Source organism: Hyperoodon ampullatus, assembly GCF_949752795.1.
Source record: "Hyperoodon ampullatus genome assembly, chromosome: 11".
In the NCBI taxonomy this organism is placed as follows: domain Eukaryota; kingdom Metazoa; phylum Chordata; class Mammalia; order Artiodactyla; family Ziphiidae; genus Hyperoodon; species Hyperoodon ampullatus.
In genome coordinates this window covers 85,645,391-85,671,028 of record NC_136924.1, presented here as the reverse complement: position 1 = coordinate 85,671,028, position 25,638 = coordinate 85,645,391, and the positions used below count along the sequence as shown (strand labels likewise).

Here is a 25,638-nt window from a genome sequence, read left to right as displayed (position 1 = left end):
TGGTAACCTTAAAATGATAGCCTCAGGATTTTTAGGGCAGTGAAAATACCGTGATATTTTAACGATGGATACATGTCATAAAACATTTGTCCAAGCCCACAGAATGCACACCAAGAGTGAACTATAAAGTAAATGACGGGCTTTGGATGATGTGTCAATGTTGGTTAATTGACTGTAACAAACATACCACTCCAGTGAGTGATGTCAATAACGGGAGACTATGCATGTATGGAAGCAAGTGTTTATGGGAAATCTCTGTATCTTCCTCTCAATTTGGCTGTGAAACTAAACCTGCTCCCAAAAAAATAAAGTCCTCAAAAAAAAATGGTAACCATATCCTCAGGACAACAACAAAATCATAGTACAGGTTGTGACAAAGAATTGTAGTGCTGTTTGGCGAAAGAAGTAGAAGATGGAATGTAGATGATAGAATTTAGGGAAATTTATGATGTAGCGGGGGAAGAATTATTTGAAAAACAGACTGAAATCTTTCGGAAACCATTAAAGAAGGAATTCCAGAGACAGAAGCACACTACGATAGTTAATTTTATTTGTTCAAGGACTCATCTTGCAAGCATTAAACCAAGCTTGGGCTTTGATTCTGAGAGCCCAGATTCACATACTTAGGAAGATAAGAGCAGACTGTGCTCCATGTACAGGGATGAAAACTAAAGGCTCATGGTTAATCACACTGTAGTTTTAAGTTTCTACAGCCTGGCAGCCAGAAGTCACAGGTCCTTTAGGTCCTTCTGGATGTCCCAGAGGGTGTCTGCACTTTTCTTGAGTTGTGCAACCTCATCATCCTTCAGCTTCTGGCTGATAACGCTGGTTAACCCCCGAGCATTCAGGATACATGGAAGGCTCAAGAAGACTTCATTCTCAATGCCATACATCCCCTACCAGAACAAGAAAAGCAATGAGATGAGGAAATGAAACCACAGGTAAGAATGATCACAGGTACTGAGTCTGAACAGGAAGAACTGCAGGAAATTTGATAAGCATAAACTCATTCTTTAGTTTTTATCACTTACAGGCCTATATATCCCTAATACTTGTGTTTCTAATTAGATTTTATACATAGAATATACAAATACACACTATGATAAAACTAGAATTGTATGTACTTTATTGAACTTATTGATACCTCTCTGTTTCAATACACTTTAATAGAATTGGATTATGTCTTCAAATTCAAATCACATTCAAATGTGGTTCTTCTCACTGGGCTTCTCTTCATGAAATTTTAAGTTTCTTAAAATTCTTTAGTTAAGGAGAGAATTTCAGGTAGTAGCCGACCTACAAGGTCCAGGAAAGTAGTTGGATGCCACTCAAAGGCAAGATTCTTGCAACACCCAAGAGTTGCTGAAAAAAATCATACAATTCCCAAAACACTTTACCGGTTTGTATTAAGTAAATTACTCAGAGGGTCAATTTAACTACATAATTAATTTAATTACTTTAGTATGTTAATCAAGTCAGTTTAATATTTTTTTAAATTAACTTCGAAAGTTTCTGTATATACACCAAAGTTTAGGGAATAAACAAACTCCTATATATATGCACTCTAAGACTCAGCAATTATCCAATTTTTGCCATACTTGCTTTTAATTTTTTTTGCCATAGTATAAAAAAAACCCCAAAACAACAAAAACCCCCAAAACATCTGACACTGTGTTCTACCGCCCCAACATTTCTATATTTACTTCTTAGTTTCCTTGAATCTACTGCAGTTCCCCCCTTACATTTTCACCCCTGCTGTTGACTTGTAGAAAATGAGTCCATTATCTTAGACAATGTTTTAATACAATTTTTAGTTTTATTTTAAAATAATCAATTTCTACTTAACTGTTCCACAGCTTTTGAATTAAACTAAATTTGTTAAGGTATCAAATGCTACATACATCAAAGCCAATCTATAGTTTAATATACCAACTTGAAATGAAACTATTAAACTTATTCAGATGATCATCTGAGAATATGCCAAATAAGATTCAGAGTTAATATTTAATTTGCCACATCATACAAGGGAGAAATGTAAAAATGCATTCAATGTCTCTACAAATTTTTGCTCTTATTGTCCTAAACTTCTGTTGGAAAGGAGAAAGGTTTCCATAAAACGTTGAGATGAAAAAATAACTGTGGACTGAGACATTATCTCATCCCTCTTAAAATGAATCTACGTATAGAATACTCGACTAGAAATCATAATATTTTATAACAGTTTACCTTCACCATTGTTGACACTGGGTGAATTCTGGATAGATTTTTCAACATAGATTCAATAAGATCAGCCACACTTAATCCAATAGCCCAGTTGGTGTATCCTTTTAGCTTGATGACTTCATAGGCACTAAGGGAAAAAAAAAATTCATAAAAGGGATAATTGACACCAGACTCTTTGGGTTTGACTCCTGCTGTCTTTTAACTGTGTAATCTTGAGTAAATTATTTAATCTACCTGTCTCAGTGTCCACTTCTGTAAAATAAGGATAACAATGGTATCTACTTCATAAGTTTGTTAAATGAGTTAACATATATGTAAAATGTTTAAAATTTTAAAACTACATGGTAGGTGCTATGTAAATGCTTTGACAAATTTAAGTAGTTTATTGTATAAATGACTATAAAGTCACAGAGGTAAAATGTACATTTTCCAACCAATCTTCTTATTCATAAACATCAATATTTCCAAAGATATTAATGAAATCAGGGAACAATGAAAGTAAAAGAACCTTCACATTCAAAGGACAAAATATACTTTGATTTTCAGGTCCATTTGAGGCCACGAACCATTGTCACCTAAAATACTATGACCAACTAACTTAAGAGAAAAGTAATGGCAACACCTTGCCCGGCAACTTTCTGAGCACAAATTATACCCTTTGAAACCCACAAAGGCACTTACTTGTACTTGAGAATTAGGTAGCAGGAGTTAACTGGGTATTAAAAAATTGGGATTTTAATGCAATCTATCACCAATTAAAAGAACTTGGGCAAGTTATATTACCTGGGTGAGCCCTAGTTTTCTCGTTTATAAAATAAAGGGTTGGACTTCCCTGGTGGTGCAGTGGTTAAGAATCCGCTTGTCACTGCAGGGGACATGGGTTCGAGCCCTGGTCCGGGAAGATCCCATATGCCGCGAAGCAACTAAGCTTGTGTGCCGCAACTACTGAGCCTGCGCTCTACAGCCCACAAGCCACAGCTACTGAAGCCCGCGAGCCTAGAGCCCAAGCTCCACAACAAGAGAAGCCACCACAGTGAGAAGCCTGCACACCGCAACGAAGAGTAGCCCCCGCTTGCTGCAACCAGAGAAAGCCTGTGCACAGCAACGAAGACCCAACACAGCCAACAATAAAATAAAGTTGAACTAAACAAAATGATTCCATATTTGAGACATCAGTTAGTCTTGTAACAACAATTCTCTGAAAATAGAAGCTAACGTTTCTTGAATGCTTATCAATGATAAGTATGTGTGATTTAACTCGATTTTTACAATAACTTAAATACCTTATGACTTTACAGAGGAGAAAACTGAGATTCAGCTTAAGGGTTAAATGGCTTCCCAAGACTATACAGTTAGTTAGTGTCAGTGCTATAATTTCAATCTCAGCCCACATTCTTTACTCTGGTCCAAAATGACACCTTATTTTAGGATAAACATGAAGGTCATAGAAACAGAAGACGGTAACAAAAGGCAGTTTCAAAGAGGGAGAGGAGGACATCCTTGGTTGGGTGTGGAAAGATAAATACAGCACAGCTTAAACATTTTCAGCAATCAATCAGTAAGTATTATTTAATGCAATTATGACACTAATAGTGTCTAGGTTTACTTTTCTAAATAAGCCAACCGTATGTGTCAACACATAAGTAGGTATTTTGAAAGCCTTTCTCACTTGTTAATTCCATATCCCACTCCTGTTACTCCTGCAACAGAATTTCTCTAGAAAAATATTTGCTTTCCCTAGGGGGACCAGCATAGCAAATTTGACCAGTATAAGTTAGTCTTGCATGTTTCACAAGATAATAGCCGCATATTTACTATTATATATTGAGTTTATCTAAAAGATAAGAAAAAATAGCAAGAAAAATATAACAAAAAATAGAAAGAAAAAATAATAAAAAGAAAAAAACAACCCCCCCAAAACAAAGAGTAATTTAAAAAAAGAAAAAACGGAAAAAAAAGCAAAAACAAAAGAAAAAACTTTTAAGTTTATCTGAACAGGCAGCCATGGGAAGTGTTCACAGTTTTGTCTAACATGATACTAATTGTCTTAAATCAAGCTCCTTCCTATGTACCTTTCAACCACCATCTTGTGCACTTCCTTCCAATTTTCACTATCATTGTCCGTTCCCATTTCTGGATTCAGTTCCTGGAGAGAAACACCTGCCACATTCACCCCACTCCACACAGCCACTGTGGGGGAAAAGATAAATACACAAACATTTTATCTATCTCTGACCTTATTTTTAAAAAATCTTTTCTTCTCTTAGTTCAGATTTCACCCCTGCTGCAAGTTACCCACTTACTGCTCTAATGACAACTGACTCCAAATATACTTCCCCATAAAGGCTGACATTTGCCTTCAAATCTGAACTTTTAACTTTCAACCATTTTGGCGCAAACAGAATTGCTGGGTAAAGCTTACAGACATTATGAAATTCTTGCCTTTCCTTAGGTTTGTGAAATCCTAAGGGATTCTAGTTTGGGACTATTCTAAACTTTGGGTTTGAGGAATCCTTAACTTTTTGCCTGCTTATTTTTCAAATATAAGCCCCCTTTATTCCTAGAGTGAACTAAAAAACAAAAGAATTCTTGGAAAAAACCCAAGTATCATCTAATTTTCTCTTATCATGCTCTAAGTTCAGTCCATTTCTGGAAAGAAACTCCATGTAACCACAATGAATTGCTCTGGTCTTAACTGCATCAAATATTTCCTTCCAAGAATGCCCCCAAAGGCATAGCAGACAAAGGTGTTATCATTGACTATATCTTTTGGAGGCTTTGATGCACCAAAACACCCCGTTACCTATTCTGAACACCTCTTGCCCAGCCAAAACGCATATAAAGATGGATTAAAACATGCTCTGTACCACGGACAAGTTGAGAATTTACTAGGAGAAACAGTTAGTAAAGGACACTAAAGCAATGGGATATGTTCTTACGGAGGGATGAAGAAAGTGTAATAAAACATAAATAAGGGTCTACTTAATGTAGGGGAAAATCGAATGTCAGAAAGCACTACAAAAAATATGCGTTTGAACCGGACCTTGAAAAATAAGTATGTGTTCCTTAGGGACCTTTGAAGGAAAACACTTAGATTCAGAAAATAAGAGCAGAGCCCTGGGGTAAAGGCTAGAACCAACTGTGAAGGGCAAAGCTGCCCACGGCCAAACAAGACCATGTTTCAGTCCACAACTTTTGCTAATTCAGGGTAACCGTTGAGAAAACTACAGCATTTTCCTGGTTTTTGCTGAAGACTATGAAATCTACATAATCATGCCTAAGTGAGCATAGTTTAATTCTCTTTCATTTTATGTACACAGTATAGATCAATATGGAAATGGGGGGGAAGATGTTTTGGAAAAAATGACACAGTAATGAGTAAATAAAACATTGGATAGGAATCAGAAGACATGATTCTAGCTGCAGTTATGCCACTAGCCAGCTAAAGGATCTTCAACATGTAAGGTCACTTCCAGATCTGTGTTTCTAGCAATTGTGATAACTAGCACTGAGTTTTTACTGTACACCAGACATTGTACTAATTTATATAGCATATAAATTCAGGAAGATCCTTGGACATGAGAAACTCTTGAATGAAGTGGTACAATGTGTCAGAAAAAAAAAAGTCAGCACCATCATATAAGAAAGCACCAATGCAATAATTTCAAGACGAAATTCTTACAGTACCAAAGTAAACTCTATCAAAATCACTAACTCTCACTAAATTCAAAAGAAAATTTACACCTTAACCTTTTAGGGAGAAAATAGCCCCTTGCATATTGGGCAAAAGTGAATTTAGTAAAACAAAGATTATCATTATGTTTTGGATTATGACAGTTTTACACCATAAGCCTATTCAATGTATAAAATTCAATGTTTAAGACGAAATGATGGAATTAGAATATCATGTTTGACAACCATCATAATTTATTTAGGCAAGAATCATAAGTGGATACTAAACTTAGCAGGCAAAAAGTTGATGAGGAATCAGATATTTACCTAGCCAGTATCAAAGTAACCTCCCACAATTACTTATTAGTAATGTGAAGTATGTGAAAATATAGAAAATATAATGTAAAAACAAACAAGTCAGTCAGAATGGCAAGAACACCACATAAGTACGCAGTAAATATTGTCCTTTTTTTCTTTCTTTTTTTTTTTTACCACTTGAGTCGCCATGTTCTCCCAAAATCCATCCGTGGCAGCTGCTGGGATGAATGCCAAGTTTTTCAGCCATAAGATAGCGAAATCTAGCAGAATCCAGATTACATCCACTTCCAATCACACGGTGCTTGGGTAATCCACTTAGTTTCCAGGTAACATATGTGAGAATGTCCACTAAAAGTTTAAAAAATAATCTATGTAAGTACATCAAAACTGATTTCAACTGCTATGTCAATTAATGGGTTCCCTGGTTTACTCCTCTCACACTGCCTCATCCTCCAAATAAGATGTGGCCAGAAAGATATATATACTTGACTTTTCATAATGAGAGATAATGGGAGTTAGAAAGACAGGAAAAAAACTTAAGTTTTATAGTAAGAGAGATTGTAAAACATGGGAAATGCAATATTGTGGGTTTTATTTACATTATTACTTGAAACAAGAATAATAAGAGTCTTGCAGATTAATTTACTATATATGGAAAGAAAGAGAAAAGGAGTTGAGTTAGTTCGTCACTTAAGTTTCTTCCAATGCTAACATTCCATGATTATAACAACTGTCATCAGAAACCAAAAGCTATCAGTTACTAAACTACCAAGGCATGCTGCTATAAATTTCCCTGGGAACAAGATACTAGTCAGTAAACAACTGTGATAATACAGGGTATTAACATTTTCTACTATTTAATGAAAGGAATTCTATGACACAGCCTTTATTCTTGTGTGGCACAGAGACTGCAAAGCTAAAACCTGCTGGGCTAGAGAAGATCACAGCACTTACAGGCTAAGCTGTAAAAAGCAGGAAAACGTGCACACGAGGAAGGCAAGTCTCCACCTCCACTCTCATATATAGACACCGGCGGAGATATTTTAAGGTCATTTTGGCCTGGATATTATAAACTTTTCCTTGGCAACTTTGACTCAGTAGGAGTGACTCCCTGGAGGGTTAAGACTTTGAAGCTATACCTGGAAAAGCTGTATAACCAGTTAATACTGTCTGCCTTAAGCACAGGATGTGGCACAACTTCATATGTGCCTCCTGTTTGTCATTCATGTTCTACATCTATCTGCCACCCTCTATTTATGAGAAGTTTTAGATGCAAGGTTGAACTATTTAGGAAACTCTTAATCCAGGATTACAGAGAATAATACTAAAATAATATCTGGCCTTGCTGGCTCCCAACTCTCAATATCCCATAAATTAGGGAATTCCCTGGTGGTCCAATGGTTAGGACTCTGTACTTTCATTGCTGAGGGCCGGGGTTCAATCCCTGGTCTGGGACTAAGATCCCACAAGCCACACAGTGCGGCTAAAACAAGCAAGCAAACAAACAAACAACAACAAAACCCCCATAAATTATAAGGATTTTCTTGGCTCTTATTCACAATCTTTCTCAATGTGAAGTGTCAGAGATAATTAGCTTTACCATTTTATCACTGTATCTACTGTGCTCACCAGTAAATAGTAAGCTTGATGGCAAATTATAGGCGAAAGAAGTGTGAAATAGAGAGTGAAGTTTGACTGTTTGGGTTGAAAAAGTGCAATTCTTTCTAACCAGAAGTTTTCAAGTTACAACATTTGATGTTAAGCATGTATTTGTCCATCAATACAGTCTATTTCTATCTTTAAACCTAGACTAATTAATGGCTTTCTTAAACTCTTCAAATTCAATCAACTCAATTTTCAAGAATTTTAGAAATAAATAAGAAGACTAGAAACCATTTTCTGGAAAACAGAAGGTCAAATATGCTAAAATATTTCATCCAAATTGGAGTCACATTCAAATGCTTCATTATGCATCCCAGGATAATTTTGATAGAAAAGTTTAAAAGCTTTTAGACTTTACAACAAAGCCAGATAAAACAGAAGATGAAATTGCTTTATATAAAACTCTTCTCACATTCTTAAGCATGTGGCCTGGGACAGTGTCATTGGTTTTGCAAACACCACTCTTTTGTGGCCAAAAAAGGAAGACACATGAATTGCTCCTGCCAGCAGACACCAGAACAGACTTTTTTAAGTTAAAAAAAAAAAAATCCAAAATATTGAATTTAACAAAACTGAACCTTAAGGCATTATAGTAATACCTGGGTTAGAAACCACAATTATGATGCAGTCAGGACTGTACTTGACGATCTGAGGAATGATGAACTTGAAGACATTAACATTCCTCTGCACCAGATTCAGACGACTTTCTCCCTCTTGCTGGCGAACTCCTGCAGTTACCACCACGATCTTGGAATTGGCGGTCACAGAGTAATCTTGAAGGAGAGGGGAAAAAAGTACTTTACATACAACTCTTCATCAAAAGATGTTGCATAATATGGGGCTTCCCTGGTGGCGCAGTGGTTGAGAGTCCGCCTGCCGATGCAGGGACACGGGTTTATGCCCTGGTCCGGGAAGATCCCACATGCCACCGAGTGGCTGGGCCCGTGAGCCATGGACGCTGAGCCTGCGCGTCCAGAGCCTGTGCTCCGCAACGGGAGAGGCCACAAGAGTGAGAGGCCCGCGTACCGCAAAAAAACAAAGAACAAAAAATATGCTCTAGGAATCTATACATAAGCTCCCAGACGTACGTGAGAATTACATTTTCTGTATAAGGTGTTGAGTTGCAACACCAATGTTCTGTGGCTTCTTCCTCCTTGAGTGATGTGGAAACATTCCAACCATAACACTGACTCAGAAAATGGACTCAGGAAGTAAACATGACCCTAAATTATGTTTCCGGCTAACAAATGCAAAATGCTATTGGCTTTAGAGAAGACTGTATTGTCAGTAATAATACAAAGCATAAACACAGTGAGTCCAAAGTTCAACAGGCAGCCCTCCAACAAAAAAGCAATTTAAAGGTAACTGCAGACTTGTAATGTCAATTCAATCTATGAGGGGGGAAGGAAGGCACTCCAGTGTTCTTGGCTAGAATTTAATTTCTAACACTCAATATTTTAAAGAAGCTCATTCATTTTTAGCAGTGAGTTTCTCTAGAAAATATTTTATTTTTTCCTCAAGGAAGAGCACCCTTTCCCAAATCATAAACATTTTGATTTGATGTGGTCATTAGACTCAATAGCTATGGAGATTCATATAATTAAACCATGTCCCTATGTGACTTTTCAGTTACTAATACTGTAACAGCTTCCTCTTCCATAAAATGGAGGTTATAGTATCCATCTCTCATAGGGTTGCTGTGAAGATGAGATATGCAAAGTTTCACATTAGCATACCCAGAATGCTAATAATTCAATGAATAACAGCTATTATTAGTAGTATTGTTAGGAATTATTTTGGGCCCACATTTCTACATCTGTAGGCACAGCCGTGCTGTGGTGACAGTGTCACAGCATAAATCCATTAATCCAGAACAAAGATGGCTAGAATATGAATTTAGTTAGTTTCTTCAAGGCACTCAAATTACCTTGTGCAATATTTTTTTCAGATCTAAAACATCCCCGTTCTCAGGTATGTGTAAACAAGCATTAGGATTCAATTTCCTAAAATGTTATGTACTAAATGTGTGGAAGGCAGTGGGAGAGGGACTACAGAGGTAACAATTATGTTTGTTTTTGAGGATGAGTTGGACCCAGAAGGAAAGGAGAAACTACCAACACTAGATTCACCAGGATGGGAAAACCGATCTTCTATAAAGGAGTGAGGATATCAATTTGTTATATGATCACTTTGGGCATGAAATGAGACTACCTTTGTCTGCCACAATTTTTGGTGTCTGAAGGAATAAGCTCCCATGCTGCAGGTCCATCATTTCTCCTTTGAGTTTATCTTCCAAAACATCCACAAGAGCAAGCTCATCAGTCAGAGACTACAAACACAAAAACAGCTGTTAGGACTCGAAGCCACTCTAGGATACCTCAGCTGCCAGTACAAGCCAGAGACTGTTGAAATGGCAAAGTAACCAATGTCTAAAAACCTAGAGAAGAATTCTACCATGGAGTTAGGTGTGCTCTTTAAACAATTTCATGATAAAATGTCTTAAATAACAAACTATTAATATTTAAGATACCAATTTTTCAGAATTTCACCTTCTGGTACCCAACTGGCATTCAATGAGCATGATACAAATTGCTTTAAGAATCTGCAGACATGAAACCAATGTGGCTCAAAAGTGGCCTCAGGGTGCACAAGTTTTCATATTCATGGGGGATGGTGGTGAAAAAGAGACAAAGACCTAGAAACAACCTTGGGCAGTGTGTCCACCCCGAAGGTCACCCCCCGCCCCCCCCCCCAGTTTGGAGGGGTTTTTGAGAAGGCAGATTTAGTTTAAAACCATCAAGAGGTTGAGTTCACTTTAGAGCTGGCTTTGAAGCCCTGGTTGAAGCTAGGAATCCTCAGGTTGGCTCTGACCAACTCGAATATCCTGGTGGGGAAAAGAAGGAGTCATGGACACAGGGCTCCAGGGTTAATGAATTCTCTATGCATGATCAACCAAACTTGCCCAGTCTCAGAGTTCTCTTGTTTTCTATTCCAACCGTCACCTGTGCCACCCATCCCAAGAAAAACCGTAAATCAATAATCATGTCCATTCTTCAGCAAGTCAACCTTTTCTTCTCAGAAAAATGAAGGGGGAAGGGTGTCAATCTAATCGCACCTAAATAACTTTTCAGCTTTTAAAGTTGGTTGTCTTGTGAAAACTCATAATTTACAAACTCTTTAAAAAGTAGTTATCCTTCCCATTGAAACATCACCCGAATCCTGGCCTTTACTGGTTTTAGCAAAAAACCAGGCTGCTAGCAAAATAATTAGCCTAATATGATATAGCACACTTAACAACGCAAATACCTCTTTGAAGGATAGTGAGATGAGCTAGGTAAAGGGTAAAGGGTGTTGATGGGAAAAAAGCATTAAGTAACTGGGGTTCAGGAAGCACTTTGAAGGCTACGATAGAATAAGCCAGGGTGGAACTGGAGGGGTCAGTAAGGCATTCAGCAGCAGAGGGAGAAGCAAAGAGGGGTGAGGCAGCCAATAAGAAAACCTGACCCAGCGAAGCTGCCAACAAAGCAGGTCCCGCTCACCGTAGGAGCCAAGGAATGAACACTGTCCCGTTTCTAGAAGTCCAGTGGCAGCTGGCCTCAAGCAGTGAGCTGCAATAGGCCTGCTTGTGAGGGTTTCCCTGAGACTCAAGCCTCCCTGTAACTGAATGTGTTCTTAGTTCCAAGCAATTGATTCACTTGCAAGCTTCTGAAATGACCCTTTATGGGCTGGGGGTTACTTGGTAAATATTTTCTCATTTCCATGTATGTCAAATACTGGCATTAATGTTCACCCATTTTCACTTAAACTCATGTTTCAACACTTTAAAAATGGTTTCCGGGCTTCCCTGGTGGCGCAGTGGTTGGGAGTCCGCCTGCCGATGCAGGGGACGCGGGTTCATGCCCTGGTCCGGGAAGATCCCACGTGCCGCGGGGCGGCTGGGCCCGTGAGCCATGGCTGCTGAGCCTGCGCGTCCGGAGCCTGTGCTCCGCGACGGGAGAGGCCACATCGGTGAGAGGCCCGCGTACCGCAAAAAAAAAAAAAAAAAAAAAAAAAAGGTTTCGTTCCTCTGCAGCCTCTGACAAGACCACACAAAACCCTCATTTGTGTTTCTGAAGCCCTAAAACCATACAAGAGAACGTAATAATCGTTCCGTCAAGGTCCTGAGCACCAGGAACGTCACTCTTATTTTGGGAACATCACATGGGTGCTGTGAAAGTCAACGGGGCACAACAATTTTGGGCTTAAGTGGAAAAGGATGTCACAGGATCTCGGATCCTGTGTTTTGTTTCAGTGGGTAGAGAATTCTCTGCAAAGTGCATAGTCAGCTGGCAAGGAAGGAAGAGATCTAACACTTTGAGAAAATAATTGCAGCTCTGAATTTAGCTGCATCTGTGGGACTAAATATCCTCCCAGTGGGAGGCAGGCATATAGAAGACGTGTGACTAAGTACTGACACTTTGGCTTAAAGAAATCTCCTTCTGCATTCACATAGTGTATATTAGCCATATGTATATTTCACATACGCTGTAAATATATTTTAAAATGTTTGATACATCAAGGGTTAGATTCATCGCAAAAGCAGTAGCTTATTAAGGAACAAGATCAATTAGAAGCCAAGAACGTTGCTGCTGAAACCTTGTTTAACATACTACAAAAATTGTCTCTTAATCTAAAGTTCCATGTGGACAAGACACAGCCATAATCTACCTCTTGGCCCTCTTACCTAGTAAATTACTGCTGTCAGTGGCTTAATATTTGATGGCTGCATTTTTATATTCAAATGTTTAGTTTGCATGACATTTTGTGGGAGGAAAAGGTATAACTTTTTCCAAATAATTAGCTAAATGGACAAGCACCATTTATTCAATAATTTGTTTTTCTTCTCTTCTGGAATGCCACTTTTCATTAAATACTCTTTGGTCCTGTTTCTGGGCTTTGAGTCTGTTACATTAACCTGTCTATTCTTGTACAGACACCAAATTCTAATTAAGTCTCACTTTTAGGCCAAGTCTTGCACTGCAAAAACTACTTTGCAGTATGTAATTACATTGCTCCTTCTAAGAGACTCCTTATGCTGGGTTTGTACCACAAGAATGTGGCTACAGTTGACTGAATCAAGAACAGACACTCAAACCAAAAACAGCTGCACAGAGGCTAAGGGTGGAATAACTGCAGGGAACCTCTGTATGACCTTGACAACACGATGGGATCTTGGCAGCCAAAACACAGAGCTTGTGATTGGTAGGGGTGGTAGGAGAAGCCATGAAAAAGGAAAAGCTATGATCAAAATCTGACCAGATGTAAGTGCAGTTTCTTCGTAATAGCGGGAATATCCATTTATTTAATACATATTCACTACTGAATGTGCCAGGCATTATTCTACTAATGAGGAATAGAGTAATGAACAAATCTGGCAAAGTTCCTGCCCTCATGGAATGTACCAGGAAGGGAACAGGAGTGAAGCAAACAGTTTAAGAGGACTCTGATAATGGAAGTGCTATAAACAGGGCAAGGCAGGGTGAAGTCAAAGGGAAGGGAAGGATGCTTACTTGGTATTGGACAGTCAGGGAAGGCCTGCACAAAAAAGCGTGATGTGAGTGATGGGACGGAGTGAACTCTGATGGTCTAGAGCAGTCATTCCGGGGAAGGGAAATCAAGTACTAAAAGGGTTTACGCAGCCATGAGCTTGGTGTTTCGAAGAAAGAGGGCAGAAGGTAAGAGATGAAGTCAGAGACAGCACCTCCACACTGCACCGGAAAGGCGCTCCTGACCCTCTGAATGCTGTCCCCTGGAGGTGTGCACCCCGCCTTGCTCTGAGAGACAGGCAGGGAAAGATCCTTGACGCCTCATCGCATATTATGCATGCATGTAGTTGACATGCACGGTTACACTATCAGGAAGTTCTAAGTAGGGAAGCTATTTTTATAAAAGCTCACTATGGTTTCCATGTTGGCAATGAGGCTGGGGAGAGTGGGCAAGAGAAGCAGAAAACACCGGTGTCTTTGTAATGGTGGACGTTGTACTCGGGAGCCTCAGCTGCCTCCACGGGCCCAGTTAAGGCGTGGGCCTTCTCAGCCTCTGTCTCCGGTGCCCCAGCTTTGTTCACTTTCTGGGCCAAAGCAGTGTGTGTCCTCTGCAAAGCACACTGGTGATGGACTCAGAGACTGGATCTGGCACTTAGGATCTCTGAGATCTTAATCAAGGGGCTTAATCTTTCTGAGTTTGTCCTTTTCCAAAGTAATATAGAGATGACAATACCCCCTAGAACTTTTCTAGAGGAATAAGGTAACATGCAGACATATGACAAAATAGCACCGTTAGCTCCCTTTCTTATTGAACCAGTGGGGTTTATAATCCTTACCAAAGAGTAATAACAACTTTGACTCTAATTCTTCCCCATTAAAAGAAGATTTAAACACTTCTGAGTAATAAAATGGTATTTCGACAGGCAGTCCTTCCTTCACAGCAGCTCAACTGGAAGATTCCTACTGTGTTAGGGGCCCAGTCTGTTCTCTCGAGCGCTAGAATTGGGCCAAAGTATTATATAACTGCAGAGAGAAGAGTCTCAACTAAATTATTTACCCAAGAGGATTTTAAATTTACATTTAAAACAATCACCGAGGTACTCCTTATAGAATCATGACAGCTCAGATATAGTTTCCTGAAAATCCAAATTTTGAGATTAGCAGGAGGAATGAAAAATCTTTAGCTAGTGTTTTAGTAATACATTCATGTCTGGGGGGATGGGAGAGATAAAGTAGGAGCTTGGGATTAACATATACACACTACTATATATAAAATAGGTAAACAAGGACCTACTGTATTATCCAGGGAACTATACTCAATGTTTTGTAATAACCTATAATGGAAAAGAATCTGAAAAAGATATAACTGAATCACTTTGCTGTACACTTGAAACTAACACAACACTGTAAATCAACTATACTTCAATTAAAAAAAAAATACACGTCTTTAATTGCACCAATACTAGCATAGAATGAAAAGAAACTGCAGAGTCACTATGGTTAAGAGTTCAGAGTCCTGGGCTCAAAATACAGCTCTACCATTACCAGCTGTGTGACAATGGGCAGGCCACTTAATCTAATGAAGCCTCAGCTACCTCATCTGGAAATAAGATATGAACAGTTCCCATTTCTTGAGATTGTTGTTTAAAATGAAGCATTTTAGTCAAACCACTTCAAACATAGTACATATTTTAAAAGAAAGGTAAGCTGGAATACTTTTCATTTTGACTGGTATGAAGGATGAACACTAAATTGTGATTATTTAAATTCCCTGTAATTTGGGAAGCAGCTCTCCTAAATCAGGGGAACCTAGCCAATGAAAACTAGCAAGAAAAAAATGCAAAAGAATAAAACTTTCATTGGTGTACACTACATATTTTAGTTGATTTCTTTGATGACTTTTTCCTCAGTGAAGATTCAGAATTTGTTGCTTTAGAATTTAAATTTTGTAAATAGAAATATGCTTGGCTAGGAGTCATTCAAGCAGCCTTCACATACGATACAAATGGACAGTGTGCTCTACTGAAGGCCAGGCAGCACTGAGGGGAGGGGTTCCCCTAAAAAACATTTAAGACAGCCTTCAGACAGAACAAGGATCAATTCAATGAGGTAAGTAAGAATACAGGAAGCAAACTAAAAGTCTGTGGAGGTATCTGGGGAGAATATAATCTGGAGGACTAGAGGGTGCTAGTAGCACGTTGTCAGTGTTAAATCTGATGTTGATAACTGAACTATGTGAGAATGTCCTATTTTGAGGAAATGTACTCCGACAGACAGAAGGAAAGGAAGGGCACGTTTGCATTTATTCTCTAACGGTTCAGAAAAAACTCCACACACGTGTGTGCACGTGCGTGCACCCACACCTACACACACACACACAAATATGTTAAGAATTGATAAACGTGGGTGAAGTGAATATGGAAGTTTTATTTTTTTTATATTCTTGCAAATTTTTCTATAAATTTGAAATTATTTCAAAATAAAATGACTGGGTGGGGGTCTGAGGGAAATAATAGGATATTTCCATGACCTCAAAAAGCGACTGTGCAGATTACTTATTAACTATAGAGGGTTAAGGGACCTTTGCAGTGGAAAAATCTGACAGTTATCACTTCAACCAGAGGACTCTTGGGCACCACTAGTCATGAGACAAAATTGTGATGCATTGTGAAGGACGTGCCACCACCCCACCTCCCAAATCTAACCTGAACCCAATTACAAGGAAACATCAGACCAACATAAATTGAGGGGCATCCCACAGAACCGATGGGGACTCTACAAACATATCAATTACATGACAGACAAAGAATGGCTCAGTTCCAGATTAAAGAAGAAGAAAGAGACATGACAAGTATATAAAAATATGATCTTGGATTAGGGGAGAAAAGGCAGGATTTTGATAGATGGAGAACTTTTAATCTGGGTACCATATATTAGATAATAGCATTTCATCAGTATTAAATTTCCTGAGCACAGTAACTCTATTGTGTCAGATAGGAAGAATGTCATTCTCTCAGGAAATACATACTAATGTGTTTTTAAAGGTGAAGTATCACGATGCCTACAACTTATTTCAAATTATTCAGGAAAAAAAAATCTTTTAAAGGTACAATCAAATTCTCAGATACCTAAAGAGACTGTATACACATGCTGAAATTACCTATCACGTATGGTGTTTTTTTGTTTTTGTTTTTTAATTAATTTTTATTGGAGTATAGTTGCTTTACAATGTTGTGTTAGTTTCTGCTGTAAAGCAAAGTGAATCAGCTATACGTACACATATAACCCCTCTTTTTTTGATTTCCTTCCCATTTAGGTCACCACAGAGCACTGAGTAGAGTTCCCTGTGCTATACAGTAGGTTCTCATTAGTATGTATGGTGTTCTTGAAAGTACATACCTTTCCCAGAATGCTGATGGCACATGCCATACCAACTTGTCCAACACCCACTACAGTGACCTTATTGTTTGGGACCGTTGCCTCTTCTTCTGCAACTGGTGCGATCAGTTTTTCCTTAAGAGTTGCCATTGTGCCCTGAAAGAAAATAATCAAAATATTATACATGTGTCCACAAGAGAAACCTGCGTGGGAATCTGTAATGTTACTGTTCCAAGTTTGAACTAAAATATATGTTAAAAGGAGCATAATGGTATCCTAGAGCACAAAATATATTAAAAAAAAAAACAATGTGATAAACCATATTAACAAATTGAAGGAGAAAAACCACATGATCATCTCAATAGATGAAGAAAAAGGTTTCAACAAAATTCAACACCCATTTATGATAAAAAACCCTCCACAGAGTAGGCATAGAGAGAACTTATCTCAACATAATAAAGGCCATGTAAGACAAACCCACAGCCAAAATCGTTCTCAATGGTGAAAAACTGAAACCATTTCCTCTAAGATCAGGAACAAGACAAGGCTGTCCACTCTCACCACTATTATTCAACATAGTTTTGGAAGTTTTATCCACAGCAATCAGAGAAGAAAACAAAATAAAAGGAATCCAAATCAGAAAAGAAGAAGTAAAGCTGTCACTGTTTGCAGATGACATGATACTATACATAAGAGAATCCTAAAGATGCTACCAGAAAACTACTAGAGCTCATCAATGAATTTGGGAAAGTAGCAAGATACAAAATTAATGCACAGAAATTTCTTGCATACCTATACACTGATGATGAAAAATCTGAAAGAGAAATTAAGGAAACACTCCCATTTACCATTGCAACAAAAAGAATAAAATACCTAGGAATAAACCTACCTTGGGAGACAAAAGACCTGTATGCAGAAAACTATAAGACACTGATGAAAGAAATTAAAGATGATACAAACAGATGGAGAGATATACCGTGTTCTTGGATTGGAAGAATCAACATTGTGAAAAGACTATACTACCCAAAGCAATCTGCAGATTCAATGCAATCTCTATCAAACTACCAATGGCATTTTTCACAGAACTAGCAACAAAAAATTCACAATTTGTATGGAAACACAAAAGACCCCAAATAGCCAAAGCGATCTTAAGGAAGAAAAACGGAGCTGGAGGAATCAGGCTCCCTGACTTCAGACTATACTACAAAGCTACAGTAATCAGGACAGTATGGTACTGGAACAAAAACAGAAATATAGATCAATGGAACAGGATAGAAAGCCCAGAGATAAATCCACACACATATGGTCACGTTATTTTTGATAAAGGAGGCAAGAATATACAACGGAGAAAAGATAGCCTCTTCAATAAGTGGTGCTGGGAAAACTGGACAGCCACATGTAAAAGAATAAAATTAGAACACTCTGTAACTGGGCTTCCCTGGTGGCGCAGTGGTTGGGAGTCTGCCTGCTGATGCAGGGGACACGGGTTCGAGCCCTGGTCTGGGAGGATCCCACATGCCGCAGAGCAACTAGGCCCGTGAGCCACAACTACTGAGCCTGCGCGTCTGGAGGCTGTACTCCGCAACAAGAGAGGCTGCGATAGTGAGAGGCCCGTGCACCGCGATGAAGAGTGGCCCCCACTTGCCACAACTAGAGAAAGCCCTCGCACAGAAACGAAGACCCAACACAGCAAAAATAAAAAAAAATAAATTAATAAACTCCTACCCCCAACATCTTCTCTAAAAAAAAAAAAAAAAGAACACTCTGTAACAACATACACAAAAATAAACTCAAAATGGATTAAAGACCTAAATGTAAGGCCAGACACTATCAAACTCTTAGAGGAAAACATAGTTAGAACACTCTATGACATAAATCACAGCAAGATCCTTTTTGACCCACCTCTTAGAGAAATGGAAATAAAAACAAAAATAAACAAATGGGACCTAATGAAACTTAGAAGCTTTTGTACAGCAAAGGTAACCATAAACAAGACGAAAAGACAACCCTCAGAATGGGAGAAAATATTTGCAAATGAAGCAACTGACAAAGGATTAATCTCCAAAATTTACAGGCAGGTCAATATCAAAAAAAAAAAAAAACCAAAAACCAAAAAAAACCCAACCGAATCCAAAAATGGGCAGAAGACCTAAATAGACATTTCTTCAAAGAAGATATACAGATGGCCAACAAACACATGAAAGGATGCTCAACATCACTAAGCGTTAGAGAAATGCAAATCAAAACTACAGTGAGGTATCACCTCACACCAGTCAGAATGGCCATCATCAAAAAATCTAGAAACAATAAATGCTGGAGACGGTGTGGAGAAAAGGGAACCCTCTTACACTGTTGGTGGGAATGTAAATTGATACAGCCACTATGGGGAACAGTATGGAGGTTCCTTAAAAAACTAAAAATAGAGCTACCATACAACACAGCAATCCCACTACTGGGCATATACCCTGAGAAAACCATAATTCAAAAAGAGTCATGTACCACAATGTTCATTGAAGCTCTATTTACAATAGCCAGGATATGGAAGCAACCTAAGTGTCCATCGACAGATGAATGGATAAAGAAGATGTGGCACATATATACAATGGAATATTACTCAGCCATAAAAAGAAACAAAATTGAGTTATTTGTAGTGAGATGGATGGACCTAGAGTCTGTCATACAGAGTGAAGTTAAGTCAGAAAGAGAAAAACAAATACCGTATGCTAACATATATATATGGAAATCTAAAAAAAAAAAAGATTCTGAAGAAGCTAGGGGCAGGACAGGAATAAAGACATAGATGTAGAGAATGGACTTGAGGACACAGGGAGGGGGAAGGGTAAGCTGGGACGAAATGAGAGAGTGGCATGGACATGTATACACTACCAAATGTAAAATAGATAGCTAGTGGGAAGCAGCCGCATAGCACAGGGAGATCAAAGGGAGATCAGCTCGGTGCTTTGTGAGGACCTAAAAAGGTGGGATAGGGAGGGTGGGAGGGATATGCAAGAGAGAGGAGATTTGGGCATATATGTATACATATAGCTGATTCACTTTGTTATAAAGCAGAAACTAACACAATGTTGTAAAGCAATTATACTCCAATAAAGATGTTTTAAAAAAAAAACAAAAAACATGTTAACCCATTAACAAAAAACAAGACAAAAACCTCCATGAAGCCCGTTAGAATTTGGGTTCATCTCTTCAGCCTGTGCTTGCTTTTCTAATAGTATTTAACAAAGTTGTAACAATTTTGTCTTGTGGCCATTCATTTACTGGCTAAACAACATGAATATTTATATTTAGATTAGCAGATTTGTTTCTATGCCCCCTATAAAGTATTTATTTGTAACTATTTAAGTTAGAGCCCAGTATTAACCCATATTTAAACTTGGGCTAAAAGAATGGCCAGTTATGAATATAATTTCTACTACCAATTTTTATTATCACTCTTAGAAGATAGGGACCAGTTGGTTCTATTTTCTTCTTCTATTGAAGTCTCACTTAAAATTTGTCACAGTGTACTGGACATACTATGTGTGCTTAAATACAGTGACAATAGTGATGAATAATGTTTATGCAAAATCTGCAGAAAATATCACTCTGAATTCCTTTTAGTGCACCTTGGAAGCTTATTGGAAGGTGGGTACTCCTTAAATCTTTTTTCAGGGGGTCACATTAGGAGAATATCAGCCTTTGAGTGAGTTTCTTTCCAGCCATTAAAGAAAAAGCCAAAAAAGAAAAATTAAAAAGTTAAAAAAATGGAAACTGTTAGAAAACATTTATACAGTAACACCAATTTTATCTGTGCCATCAGATTATCAGCTGAGTGTTCTGGATAACTAAAACAAAAGGCAAAATTTATTGTATCAACCTGTATTCTTAAACAAAGAGGGTACAGATCATAAAAAAGCCCTTTCTTCGGAATTAAGTATCGTTTATAATGGTAACCCGTTATAATGTCTAGTATGTGTTTGCCTTTTACTTTTAATGCTAAACTGTTAACTTAGAGGACAATGTCCCTGTTTCAAACTGTACCCCTGCTTCAGTCTCGTTTTTTGTTTCTCATCTGCAAAGGACTAAGTAACAAAACCTAGTTTAGTAATTGTATATGTTAAGTAAGAGTTGGTAAGGCTGCAAGTTGGAATAAAGTACTTGATTTGGAGATAACTGTTTAACAATTATTTCATTCTATAGCTATTTTTTCCCCAAAAAACTATTTTCCCCCAAACATGAGGGACTAAACTCAAAGATTATTTTGCCTTGACAAAGCCTATTTGCAGTTTTCTCCTGGATGCTAGAGAAAAAAGAAATATACAATGGTGTACAACTGTCTCCACAAATAGATGACCTTATCAAAGAAATTCACACATGTCCTGCATATTGCGCAGAATCAGAAGGATGCCACCTCTCTTGGTGAACAGATACGCACAGATTTTCTTTATTATGTTATTTTCACTAGTTGGTTTGCTTAAGATCCTCTAGGTACACAGAGGATCCAGTAAAGCAGTGGAAAACAAAAATCAAACAAAACAGAAATACAGATTAGTTGTCCAGATACACCTTTTAAACTATCTGGGGAATTTCAGAAATGACAGTGTAGAAGCTTGAGGAAGTGCAGATTTTCTCTCAGATCTTTCTAGAGAAAAAGCGCTTTCATTTTCTTTTTTCCTCCCTTAACAGGGGTTCTAACAGGAGTTGTAAGAAATCAGAAGAAAATGTTTTATGTTATACACAGGCCTGCCTCAAGATCAGAGTGGCGGCTTGTAAGGGAAAAGAATGATAAACAAGGTAAAAATTATCTCCGATGTTTGGTCCTTTACATCCCCACTCTCCTGCCCCTTCTGTGGATATAAATCATTAGAAATGAACCCGGGCCTTAAGTTCAGCAACAAAGCTCCACTTTGCAGACTAACCTTTATTTTTTAAAATAGGCTCGGCGGCCATGGCTCACGGGCCCAGCTGCTCCGCGGCATGTGGGATCCTCCTGGACCGGGGCACGAACCCGTGTCCCCTGCATCGGCAGGCGGACTCTCAACCACTGCGCCACCAGGGAAGCCCAGGGAAGCCCAGGGAAGCCCAGGGAAGCCCCCAGACTAACCTTTTTTAAAGAGCCCAGTTTTGCCGTGCGATACCTTCACTAGTAAGTGCCGGCTCTTCCCCTCCTCCTACCCCCGCAGGCCCCAGCTGCAGAGGCTGTGCAGGCCACCCACGGGCCACCTCTTCCTCTTGTCGCCCGCAGCGCAGATCACAAGGGGAGGCAGCAAACACGGATCTCCCCGGACAAGGTCTCTAGGGCGAAAAGTCTAGGCCTTCCTCACGCTCAACACCCAAAGCTGGCAAATAAACAAAGCATCCGAAGCACCAAGAAAAGAGGCCAGAAACGAGCCGGCCCATCGCTCCGGGAAGGGCTGCGTGTGCCGCAGCCTGGGAGAGGCTGGAGGGCAGGGCCAAGATCGTCCTTCACCCTCAACCCCGAAAAGCCGGGCATTTCTCCATTCCCGTGGTAATGGACGCCAATCCCCAGGCTCACGATCCGCCAGCCTCACGGGTCACCTGGCCCCTTCTCCCTCCCCCAGCTCCTCAAGCACGTGTCCGCGCTCCCGCCAGCAGGCAGCGAGGGTGATGCGGCCGCCATGAACCCATCAAGGACACGCAGGGCCCGGGATTACCTGCAAATGGAACAAGTCTGTCCCCCGGGGGAACACGGGCTGGCGGCGAGCCCCGAGAAGCGTGGCGGACAAAGCCTGGGGGCTCGGTCGCAGCCCTCCGCCCCGCCCTGCTCCCCAGCCCAGGGCACGGCCTCCGCCCCAACCCGAGTCCGGATGCTCAGGGCTACAGGCCCGGGAGCGCAGATGTCCTTCCTGGTCCTTCCCCCAGTCTTGCTACACAAGGATTCCCTTCCACGTCCCACCGGTCTGCTCGAGAGCCAGGATTCAGGGTCCCGAGCAGAAACCTACCAGGGGAGAGAAAGTTCTCGAGACGGCGGTAACGGTCGCACGGAGAAGACAAAGTCAGCAGCGTGCGTCTCCTTCAGCGTAGGATCCGCAAGGAGGGAGGAGGAGGCGGGGCCCGCCCCTCGGCCGCCTCTGAGCTTCCTCTATTGTGATTGGAAACCCGAGCCCCGCCCACCCCTCCCCTCGGCTCGCTCAGTGCCCTTCAAGGACAAGGGCGCAAATACGCCCACGCCCTCCCTCGTCCCAGTTGAGGGGGTCACCTTCTGGCGGCTAAGGCGGCCTTGCTCTCAACCAGTCTCACGGCAGTTACAGACTTTTCCACACAGAGGCTGCGTTATTTCTAAACCGTGACCACCTTTGACCCTTTCGGACTCCCACGCTCTTGTTTGGATAAGTTTAGTCCCAATAGAAGTAAATTTCTGTTTTGCATTCCAGGTCAACTTCAGGGGACCACTGTTCTGAGCTGAGATGCTGGTGGTGTGTGTTCGTTCCCCTGGAATAAAGCTGCTGCTTCTGGATGTTTTTTAAAAATAAAATTAGATTTTCATTTCTCGTCATCTTCGATATAAAGTTTATTTGATGGAAGGGTTTTTCCCACCTTAACTCAGCAAATATGCAACAACTACCTGCTAGTTGCCTGCGAAACCAGTGAGGCCTAGGGCCTGCCTTCTGAAGTTCTCTATCAATCTGCACGGTCTCAGGGGCAGATAATGGGGCCACCAGTAAAATGCAGTTTCTCTTTTAGTCCCTGAGAGACTCCAAAGCTGCATGTTGCCATTTGTCTCTGTGTCTCCAGGACCCAACCCAGTGCCTCGTACCTCAATACGGTGTCGGTGAATGAGTGAATGAATAAATGAATGATGAATGAATGACTAAGCAGGTGAAGGTATCTTAAAGATTCGGCTTCAGTTGTGTGTGTCTTTATTAAAATGCTTTCAAGTACAGCAATCTCAAAAACCCCCTGTATTTGAAAGGGATTTTTTTGCTAGTGTATTTATTTATTTATTTTTGGTAAATGGCCATCAATCCTATGCCTTAATTTCATCTCAGTGTCAAGCATAGAAGGTACAAAAATGGATATATCACTATGCCTATTGAGATGCTCCCAGTCCCTAGGAGATAGACAAGCAGGCAAACTCTTTCAATTACAATACAATGTGATGTGGTAACAGAGATTTGGCTAAAATACAATAAAAATTCAAAGAGAACAGCCACTGGACTTCCCTGGTGCAATGGTTAAGAATCCGCCTGCCAGGCTTCCCTGGTGGCGCAGTGGTTGAGAGTCCGCCTGCTGATGCAGGGGACACGGGTTCGTGCCCCGGTCCGGAAGGATCCCATATGCCGCGGAGCGGCTGGGCCCGCTGAGCCTGTGCGTCTGGAGCCTGTGTGTCTGGAGCCTGTGCTCCGCAACGGGAGAGGCCACAACAGTGAGAAGCCCACATACCACAAAAAAAAAGAAAAAAAAAAAAAAAAAAAAGAATCCGCCTGCCAATGCAGGGGACATGGTTCGATCCCTGGTCCAGGAAGATCCCACATGCAGAAGCAACTAAGCCCGTGCGCCACAACTACTGAAGCCCGCACGCCTACAGCCTGTACTCTGCAACAAGAGAAGCCACTGCAATGAGAAGCCTGCGCACTGCAACAAAGAGTAGCCCCCGCTCACCACAACAAGAGAAAGCCCACGTGGAGCAAAGAAGACCCAACACAGCCAAAAAAAAAGTGGGGGGGGGACAGCCACTGAGAAAAGGGGTGTCTAGAGGAATTGATAAACCTCAAACTCCAGAATTACAGAAGCCAGTTCAATGACCCTAAAGGCACAGTCTAGTTACAAATTGAAACATGAGGATCAGGGGGAGGAAGGGCTTGGTGGATAACCTCAAATGTATTATTACATTCATCATGAATCCAAGTTTGAAGCAAGATGAGCAAGTCACTCTAGCAAGAAATGTAGAAGCCACCCTAGATCCTTCTCACCTGCTTTCCAGAACAGTCACTCTACATCTCCTGTAGACTTCTAAATATCTCTGCAGTTTTTCCTTCTTTCCACCCCAGCTACTGTGTATCTTTGGGAGGGAGAGGGGACAGGAAAAAAAAAGAAGAAAAAATATTTCTTTCCTCCACCCTCATTTCCATCCCCTCCACAATCAGTTACTAATCTGATTGATCGAACTGAGTTCTCCATCTGCAGCTCTGAATGCCAGGACAGCACGTACTACCTGCCTCAAAGATTTTTGAGAATTTTATAACCAGGGGAGTTATTCTTTTCAGTATGAAGTGTGAAAGACAATTTTATATACGATTCATACAATATACTCCCCTGATGGGGTTTATGACATGCTACCCCAAAATAGGGTACTTTGGCATATTGGATATCTTAAGCTGAAGGGGTTTGAGGAAAGAGCAGAAGCAGGAAGCTTATTCTGATCTCCCCTCCCCCTACTTCACCCTTCTTCCCTGAGAGCAGGAGATAAATTTCCCATGTGAAATGTACCCTCCCTGTACCAGGAGGAAGGGAAGTCTGTATAAACAAATTTTGTTAAAACTAACCTTTATCTTTCCAGCTACTTCTTTACCATTTAGTACCCCTAGCCCAAACCCCCCTGTCTTGTTAAATTCTTCACAAATGTATTGTTTCCTTGTCTAAAAGATATAAAAGTTCCCTCCTCTGGTCACTTCTTGAGGGCTTCATTCTTTTGTGAGGGCTCCCATGTACATATAAAAGTTTAATAAAATGTGTACACTTTTCTCTTGTTAACCTGTCTTTGTCAGTTTGCTTTTCAGACCCAGCCAGGGACCCTTAAAGGATGGAGAAAAAGTTTTTTCTCCCTTACACCCTATAGCATTCCATTCTTTAAGAAATCATTCTGGGTTGGTAAATATGCCTTGGAGGGTGGGACACCCCA

At 40.1% G+C, this 25,638-nt stretch overlaps 1 protein-coding gene across 1 annotated transcript; it reads right to left on the bottom strand.

The window, feature by feature from the left end:
* Positions 1-528: 528 nt before the first annotated feature.
* LDHB (lactate dehydrogenase B) lies at positions 529-22,821 on the bottom strand. The gene is made up of 8 exons (XM_079714476.1): positions 22,739-22,821; positions 16,800-16,934; positions 10,087-10,204; positions 8,475-8,648; positions 6,388-6,561; positions 4,296-4,413; positions 2,227-2,350; positions 529-896 (listed from the first exon to the last, which is right to left on the bottom strand). Exons 2-8 carry the CDS (start codon positions 16,926-16,928, stop codon positions 729-731), a joined length of 1,005 nt encoding a protein of 334 aa, XP_079570602.1. The 5' UTR covers positions 16,929-16,934; positions 22,739-22,821; the 3' UTR covers positions 529-728.
* Between the last annotated feature and the right edge of the window lie 2,817 nt (positions 22,822-25,638).